Here is a 9,006-nt window from a genome sequence, read left to right as displayed (position 1 = left end):
GCAGGAGGGACCATACAGTTCGGTGTGGAGAGCTACGGGCAGCAGCTGAAGGCGGGGGACTTGGTGCTCTGACCTACTGATTGCCCTCCAGCTTGGTGCCTGTGTGTTGGAGCTTCCCTGCACCTTCAGGTGTGGTGATGGGCTCTAACTGTTGTTTGTACCTTTGTGCTGAGCTGCAGTTCAGAGTACCCAGACGTTTTGGAGTCATTAGTGGTGGTGCTGGAAGGTGCTCCAGCTGGGGGACTTTAATGTCCACACAGGTAACCACAGTGTAACCTGGAGGAGGGTGATTGGGAGGAACGGCCTCTCTGATCTGAACCTGAGTGGTGTTCAGTTATTGGACTTTGAACAATACTTTTTATGTTTTTGTTCTTTCTAATTCCTCCCGTATTTAGTAGAGATGTATTTGTATCGTCTATAATCTGTTTTATTCTGAGAATGGTCTATGTTCTATTTAATTTGTTTAAAAAGTTAAAACAAAGAAAAAAACAGCCAACAGGAGGACACCGCAGAGTCTGCGTCGAGTCCCCCTGATGGTCGGGTTCACTTCTGTTTTGTGTAGTAAGTTTTCTTGTATTTTGGGTTTTTGCTGCATTTTTTCTTTGCATTCATTTTGTGTTTGTGTGTTTTGAACTTTGCAGCATTCGTGTCTTTGTGGCACATCTTTTAAATCCGTTTCTCATATCAGTGGTTCAGTTTTTTATTTTTTGTTTAAAGTGGACAAAATGTTAATCATCCTAATACCAATATTATTACAACACATAAGTAACTTGTCTTCTTTCTTTTGATGAACTTTTATCTTTTTGCATTTTTATGTGATGTTTTACATTAATTATCTCTCACCAAAAGGTCTTGAAGCATGATGGCAGAAAAGTGTTACACAAGATTCTGCTGTTACATAAAAGATAAACAAATATCTGCCATAACTTCTACCATAAATGGTGAACAGACTTTAATTCACTGATATCAGCAGTGTGTTTATCTCACATCTTGTGAATTTAAACAGATTATTTCTACACATTTAAATCAATGATTAAGTTAGTTTCAGTAAAGGGCTGGCTTTTTACTATTCGGATCATTTTAATAATTTAAACTTTACAAAACTTAGTGTTAAAACCTGGACTAAGTTATAAACAGCAGATTCTTTAAAAGACAGTTTGTGATTCATTAAACTTTTATCCTGTTTGTCAAAGTTCAGGAGAACCTATTTTCACATTTATAATAAATGTTTCAGAGATGTTTTAAAGAATCTGCTTTCAGTCAGAGCAGTCTGTCCTCATTTAATCTGTGCTGTAATCCAAATATCCCCTGAGGACAATAAAGACCTGATCTTAAATGATGGCTGATTTAAATGGTCCAGATTCCAAAGGTAAATAGTCTTTTATCAAGGCTGGAAACAGAAGAAAACTTCAGCATTTATAGCATTTATAGCTCTGGTTTCACTCAGAATGAAACTTTAAGAACAGAAAACTGAAATTATTTAGATTCTTCTCCAGCCTGTTCTTATTGTGCATTTAGTTTTTTTATTTGATGATAGATATATAAGACAAATTATTATTTTTAAATTATTATGAGATTAATTTTAATACATCACATCAATTGATTTTATTAAACTTTTATTTACTAAAATCCTGACAAACAACTAAAACACTGACAGAGAACTGTCGCCTCCTGTCGGCCGGTGCTTGCACATGCGCAGTGTTCGTCAGGCTGGACTGCGCATGAGCGGAAGTAGCGGTCTGTTAGCGGCAGCAGCGCCTCCTGGAGTCCGTAAATAAAAAGGTGACAGTTTGGTTGAACACCGTGTTTCTGACAAACTGAGGTAAGCAGCAGAGATTTAATCCTTTCAGACAACATTTATAAAAGTTTAGACTGAATTAAGAAGCGAAATGTGTTTTAAAACATAAAGTGAGTTTTAAACTAAACAAACATGACAGGAGTTAAATAAAGACGAACAGACTTCCAGTTTGTTTTCTTTCACTTTAGTTTTTATTTTAATCTCAGTTTGTTTCAAAAACTGATCTGCTTTAACCAGCAGGACACTTTAATCACATTTGTACAGAAAAACAAGCCGTTAAATGAGCTGTTTGTCCAAAACAAGGACATAAAATGATTCAACGGGTTTTTATTTATGGGTTTAATATTTAACTTTAAACAACAGATAAATCTGAAACAAGAACCCTTCAAACTGTAAACTGTGGAGATGATTGAAGAACATCTGAAAGCAGCACAGAGATCCAGGTTTTCCTGATATTTCCTTCCTGTCAGACTTTCTGTGGTTTTTATTGTTGGTTCTGTGAACAGAACCTCAGCCCTGTCTGTCTCTGTGTCCTCAGCTCTGTCTCTGTGTCCTCAGCCCTGTCTCTGCAGGTCTGTCTCTGTGTCCTCAGCCCTGTCTCTGCAGGTCTGTCTCTGTGTCCTCAGCCCTGTCTCTGCAGGTCTGTCTCTGTGTCCTCAGCTTGTCCAAAAGTCCAACTTTTATTAAATCAGCTGCAAAACAATAACACAGACCAGGTCTCATTCATCAAGGTTTATCCAGGTTTATCCAGGTTTATCCAGACTTATCCAGATTTAAATGGGTCGATGTTGAACTAACAGAAATAACTGTGTTGTGTTTGAGCTGGAACTTCAGAAAACATTAAATTATTCTTTACTTTGGGCTTTAAGACGATCAGTTTACTGCAGAACGAAACAAAAAGCTGCTTTTAGTTCATTTAGATTCTCTCTTCTCATGTTGGCCTAATATTAAAATGTTTTAACTCTTACCTTCCTTTAGTTTAGTCAGTTTTAACTTTATATTGTTTTCATGATTTCATTTAATTTATCCCAGCTCATATTTTGTCCTCAGCCCTGTCCCTGTCTCTGCAGGTCCGAGGGATGCTGTACTGCAGTACTCGTGGGGGGGTCCATGGATGGGACTTCAAGGACGTTCTGTTCTCAGGTTTTGCTCCAGATGGAGGCATGTTCATGCCAGAGTCCGTCCCTGTCCTCAGTCCTGAGACCCTGAGGAGCTGGAGGGGACTGTCCTACTCCCAGCTGGTGGTGGACGTCTCCTCGCTGTTTATTCCAGCTCAGCTGATCCCCAGAGACCACCTGGAGGGTGAGTTCACCTGTCTTTACCTGACGTGGTCCCGTTCAACTGTTAGCTGTTAGCTTCTTCAGCTGCTTTTAACTCTGGCAGCTCAGCTCCAGCTTCTGCAGCAGGTTTCAGGATGTCTTCTTAAAGATCCTTTCCGTCTCCCAGCTCTGGTCCTGAAAGCCCTGTCGGGTTTCTCGGTACCAGAAGTCGTCAGAACCGCTCGGCTCAGAGACGGTCTGTCGGTCCTGGAGCTCTTCCACGGAGCAACGCTGGCCTTCAAGGACCTGGCTATGTCCTGCACCGTGCACTTCACTGACTACTTCCTGCAGAAGGACAAGCGCCGAGCCGTTGTCCTCGTGGGTAAGGAGGTCTGAGGTGGAGCTCCGGGCTTTAAGCTTCATGCTGGGAGGTGATTCCCTGCCGCCTTTTCTAAGAGAGAAAAGTCTGAAATAACCAGAAACAGCAGCTTGGATATCAGCAGAAGATTTATACAAATATACTCCAAACCTGAACATAAATATACAGAATAAACAGGTTTTACTGAAGAAGACCAGAACTGACAGTTTGTTCTCTCCTGGTGTTCATCTTTATTATTTTTACAGGAATTAGTTGAACTTAAAAATAAAGTCTGAGTCTAGAAAAGTCAGAAAATTAAAATGAGGAGTTTTGGTGAAAAAGATGAAGAAACGTTTCTTCATGAAGACAATAAGACGTCAGCAGTCAGCTGTGAAAATATAAAACCTCACATTCAGTCCGATCATTATTTAATATTTTACTAAGAGCTCAGGTCCTGAATGGTCTGCTGGAGTTCCTGTTCTGCTTTTTGTTGCTGTGAAATAAAATAAATGATTCAGTGAAACATGCAGCTCCGTCAGGAACTCTTCTTGGACTTTTAGCAGCGATCAGGAAGTGGAGTGAGGAAATCCAGCTGTTTTACCTCCTCTCCTCCTTTAGAACCCTGCAGAACCACCACCCTGAACCTGTGGGTCCATCACGGGTCAAGAAGTTCTGATCCCACTGATAGTTTGTCTGAGGCTTACTTTTTACTCTGTGTTTCTGCCTGCCTCTCGTTAACTTGGTTACCGTGGTGACCATAATGAGTCAGTAGCTGTAACATCTCTCCCGTCTGTGGACATCTTTTTTTGACCCTTTAAGAAATGTCAAACTGCACAGCTGGACACCTCATTGGTCAGGGTGATCCCTGTTGATTTTAGGGTCAAAGGTCGACCTGTAATCAGGTTGATTGTGTGAGGACTCTGACTCTGGTGTTTTCTGTCCTCGACAGTTCAGACATGAAAACAGCTGTTTGGGCAGCCATGTTTCCTGTAGAACCAGCAGGTTCCTGATGAAAGCTCCATGTGGATCTGACCTCCTCACAGGAACATCCGGAGACACCGGCGGCTCGGCCATCCACAGCTCCAAAGGTCTTCCCGGTCTGGATGTTCTGGTGGTTTATCCTCAGGGGCGCATCACCGCGGTGCAGGAGAAACACATGGTCAGCTGTTTGGAGGACAACGTCCACGTGTTCGCAGGTAGCTCTCTGCTCTCAGGTGAACGAGGACGTCCTCTGAGACACTGAGTCTGGTTCTTCTCCTCCAGCTGCCGGCAGCTCAGACGACATCGAGCAGCCGCTCCGCCGTCTCTTCGCCGATCAGGACCTGGTCTCGTCTCACGGCCTCATGAGCCTCAACTCCGTCAACTGGTCCCGAGTCATGGTCCAGATCGCCCACTTCCTCTACGCCTACCTGGAGCTCAGCGGGGTGGAGTCGGCCGCAGAGGGGGCGGAGCTGCCGGAGCTGGAGGTGGTGGTTCCGACCGGCGGTGCCGGAAACATCACGGGTCGGTTCCTGTTCAGAACCTGAGCACACCTGGAGTTTCCTCTTCTGCTGTTCTAGCTTTTAGCCTGTAGCTGCTTTCAGTTAGCGTTCCACTTGTCCTCAGTTTCAGCTTCTTCGGCTGATTTCAGCAGATAAAACTAATGTTTCTGTTTTAGCTGCTTACATCCTGAAGGTGATGGGCGTGCCTCTGAGGCTGGTTGCCATGGTGAACTCTAACGACATCGTTCACCGGGCGGTAACCAGCGGTGACTTCTCCATGGCCTCCAGCGTCGCCCGGACTCTGGCTCCGGCTATAGATATCCAGGTAAACAACTGGTAAACAACTGGTAAACAACAGGTAAACGACAGGTATACATCAGGTAAACAACCGGTAAACAACAGGTAAACAACTGATGCTTGACGGAGTAAACAAACCCATCGGTGGTGGTGTATATTTCTCAGATAATCCTCAGCAGCTTCTCTTTGCTTGTTTCTCCTCCGGCCCGTTTCCTAACCCGGTTCGGTTCTGGAGGACCCGTACAACCTGGAGCGGATCTTCTGGCTGCTGCTGGACAAAGATGGCGCCTCGGTGAAGACGATCATGGAGGAGTTTCAGCGTTCCCACCAGCACCGCCTGTCTGAGCGGCTCCATCAGCTGGTACCAGCCTGCAGAACATCCTGCCAACGTTCAGACCATCAGTCGGTTCCTGACATGGTTCCTCTGGTTCTCTTTCAGCTGTCCGAGGTTCTGCTGACCGGCACCGTGAGCGATCAGGAGATCCTGGAGACCATGAGGAGGTGCTGGGAGGAGAACCGGTATGTGCTGTGTCCTCACAGCGCCGTGGCCGTGTGGCATCACTACCATCACCCTCACCCGGCCCAGCTGAAAAGGTCAGAGGTCATCTGATGGGTCAGGGGTCAGGGTTTCTAACAGGTTGATCCGTTTGAGCAGCAGAAAACTTTTAGCTACTTTTTCTGCTAAAACACACCATGTCCCGAATGACCGCTGAACCCTGTTCAAGAAGCTGAAACCGAGTCACTGAAGCTGAAAGATAAGAAGGAGCAAAAGGCTAGCCACAGTAAGGATAAAAAAAGCTATAAATAGCAAAACACTAGCTTGATAGAGGCTAAAAGCATCAGAACAGTAGCTAAAGGCTAAAGTAGCACAAAAAGCCAATTTGAAAAGGAAATCTTTCTGTATTTCTACAGGGAAATGTCTGTAAATAAAGTCAAATAGTTTGAAAAGCATAAAAGTTCCTAAAACCAAAAGTTACAGCAGCCATGAGCCGAATGAGCCGAAGGTTTCATGAATGAACAGCTAAAATACCACAAAGTAGTTTCAGCGTAAAAACAAAAAAAACAGGAAAACAATGCTGACTCAGCGTTCAGACATTTGCACGATGGAGCAGCGGTTAAAGCTGTCGCCCCACAGAAAGAAGGTCGCAGGGTCTCCTCCTTTCTGGGCGGAGTTTACCTGTTCACCTGGTCACATGTTCACACAGGTTGGGTTCACAGGTGACCAAACTGTCCCTCGCTCTGAGAGGGGGAACGGCTGTCTGTCTCATTTGTCTCTGTGTGTCCCTGTGATGGACTGGACACCTGTCCAGGTGTCTCCCGTCTCTCACACACAGACTGATGGAGACAGACAGCAGCTTCCTGCGACCCGGAGAGCAGAACCGGGTCAAGAAGATGGACAGATGGTCGGACAACGTTTGTAGTTACTGAATTTTTACAGTAAATATTTGAAAATCTGAACATTTGAGTTTGGAAGAAACTTTTAATTTGAAGGAGCTCTGACAGAACCACTTCCTCCTTCCTCCAGATGCATTGTGGGAACTGAGCCACACCTGTTACCTGTTTAAACTTTATAAAAGGTTCCACTCTGGTTACAGGTGTTATATTGCAACGGCATCTCCAGCCAAGTTCCAGGCGGCGGTGGAGAAGGCAGGTCTGACCTTTGACCTCCCGGAGGAGGTGCGGGCCTTGGACCACAAGCCCACTCGGTACCAGAACCTGGAGAGGAGCCAGAACTGGTGCAAAGACTGGGAGGACAAACTGAGAGACTGGATCCAGTTTGTGAGTTCGGTCAGGAAGAGCAGCGGGGTTTGTTACAGTCAGTGATGATGTCATCAGTGATGATGTCATCAACCATTAAACACCTGGTCAGTGATGTCATTAGTGATGATGTCATCGACCATTAAACACCTGGTCAGTGATGATGTCATCAACACTGATGACTGTTTTAAACAGCATCTCCAGCTTTGAGTCGGGTCGTTCTGACCCGGTTGTTCTTTCATCGACCCTCCCCTGAAATGCAGCGAGGACTTTATTGATTTTTCTGAATTTCTTTCTGAGACTGTGTCTGGATATGATTATGTCCTTGTTGGTGATTTTAACTTCTGGTTAAAGTTTATTTCTTATCGACTCGTCATTCGGTGCATTCTGACTCTCCTCCCAGACGTTAATCAGGTCACACTTCAGATCTCAGGTTATCTGTCTCTAATCTGGAAGTTCATGACTCTTTGATTATTCCAGACTGTTCTCTCTCCTGCTCCTGTTAGAACCTGTTAGAACCTGTTAGAACCTGCGCTCGGCTCAGAGCTGGCAGATTATTAACCCCTCCACTGCCAGCCGGTTCTCTGAGGCTTTCTGTCAGCTCTGCCCACCTTCAGCCGATGATGAGGAGTTCAGTTCTTGGCTCCACTCATCCTGCCGGTCTGTGGGATCCTGAGGCTCCCTTAAAGAAACCTGAACCCTGGTTTAACAAAACGACTCGAACCGTCAGGCAGGTGGAGAAACTGTTTACAGACTGTTGGTGCATTTATCAGGATTTGTACTGAAAATATCTTTCTTTGCAACATTTGATCCAAATCTTTGCCGGTGTTCTGTTGAAATATGTGACTCCATCATGATTCATTTAAAAATAAAATAAATTTATAAAAATGAAAACATAAAAGAATGAAAATCTCAGGATCTGTGGGAAATGAGGCAGATTTGTTTGACAAATTATGATTTTATTTTACTGAACACAAGAAACAATATTTGTTAAATTCATCATCAGGACGTTTGACTGATATAAAGAACAAAACTATGAGAATTATAAAATATTGATGGTTAAAAGAACAGTTTTAAAGAGAAAACTCGTGGAGAAACATCTGTATCTGCAGCTGTCCGAGGCGCCCTGAACGCGACCTGAAGCTGATTGTCCGAGGCGCCCTGAACGCGACCTGAAGCTGATTGTCCGAGGCGCCCTGAACGCGACCTGAAGCTGATTGTCCGAGGCGCCCTGAACGCGACCTGAAGCTGATTGTCCGAGGCGCCCTGAACGCAGCGCGGGGTTTGACAGTCCAACATGGCGGCTGGGAGCTGACGCAGCCGGACGCCTCCCCCGGGTTTTATTGTCTTTGTCAGCCGTCAGGAGAGGACCTGAGCCGGTGAGGACACACCGGAGACACCGGAGAGCGGAGGGCAGACATCTTGTTTCCGGGTTTCCGGTATGTGGCGGCGGGAGACGGCAGCGGACTGAAGGCGGACTGTCACCTGTTCCCCCGGTATGACTCTCAGGTAGGAGACGTGGCTCCGCAGCTCACCTGGCTGACCTTTGACCTGCCTGTATATCAGTTTACCTGCCGGTGATAAACGGAGGTTAGTTAGGAAGCAGGCAGGTGACACCTGGCCTCACCTGAGGGCAGAACTTTACTTCAAGAAGCTCAGAGAGAAAAACTCAAACTGTCAAACATCTGCTGAGCAGCCAAAACATTATGACCACAGCTAGTTCCTGGTTTACTACCTAAGACCTCCTGACTCGCCTCTTCCTGGACTCTTTAAATAAAGTTTATTTAGAAATAAGCTGCAGGAACAAAACAGGATGAAATCAATGAGGTGGAATGAGAAGAAACACCTGATAAGAGAAAGAATATAAATGGAAACAAAGAAAGTAAGAATAAATAGCACTGAGGGTCTCCCTTGGACCTCTGAGGGTCTCCCGTGGACCTCCTGAAGGTCCCGTGGACCTCTGAGGGTCTCCCGTGGACCTCCTGAAGGTCCTGTGGACCTCTGAGGGTCTCCCGTGGACCTCTGAGGGTCTCCCGTGGACCTCTGCGGGTCTCC

General features: G+C 45.3%; 2 protein-coding genes across 4 annotated transcripts in view; both read left to right on the top strand.

Moving 5' to 3' along the window:
- Nucleotides 1-1,691: 1,691 nt before the first annotated feature.
- thnsl2 (threonine synthase-like 2) lies at nucleotides 1,692-7,320 on the top strand. The gene is made up of 9 exons (XM_025002512.2): nucleotides 1,692-1,824; nucleotides 2,851-3,100; nucleotides 3,245-3,439; nucleotides 4,459-4,611; nucleotides 4,679-4,918; nucleotides 5,073-5,221; nucleotides 5,429-5,554; nucleotides 5,633-5,787; nucleotides 6,789-7,320. The coding sequence occupies exons 2-9, from the start codon at nucleotides 2,878-2,880 to the stop codon at nucleotides 7,015-7,017; spliced, it is 1,470 nt and encodes a 489-aa protein (XP_024858280.1). The 5' UTR covers nucleotides 1,692-1,824; nucleotides 2,851-2,877; the 3' UTR covers nucleotides 7,018-7,320.
- A 775-nt stretch (nucleotides 7,321-8,095) lies between these two features.
- The window catches only part of dqx1 (DEAQ box RNA-dependent ATPase 1), an 8,116-nt gene continuing 7,205 nt past the window's right edge, over nucleotides 8,096-9,006 (top strand). Inside the window, exon 1 of one of the 3 annotated variants that reach the window (XM_017440142.3) lies at nucleotides 8,096-8,447. The gene's annotated coding sequence lies outside the window, so the exon portion shown is untranslated. Of the gene's footprint in view, nucleotides 8,461-9,006 lie in introns of all 3 variants that reach the window. The other 2 variants (XM_017440141.3, XM_037979348.1) reach the window with 2 other exon arrangements.

Source organism: Kryptolebias marmoratus, linkage group LG14 (assembly GCF_001649575.2).
Source record: "Kryptolebias marmoratus isolate JLee-2015 linkage group LG14, ASM164957v2, whole genome shotgun sequence".
Taxonomy (NCBI): domain Eukaryota; kingdom Metazoa; phylum Chordata; class Actinopteri; order Cyprinodontiformes; family Rivulidae; genus Kryptolebias; species Kryptolebias marmoratus.
The sequence above is the reverse complement of the archived record's forward strand: the minus strand, read 5'-3'. Positions and strand labels throughout refer to the sequence as shown.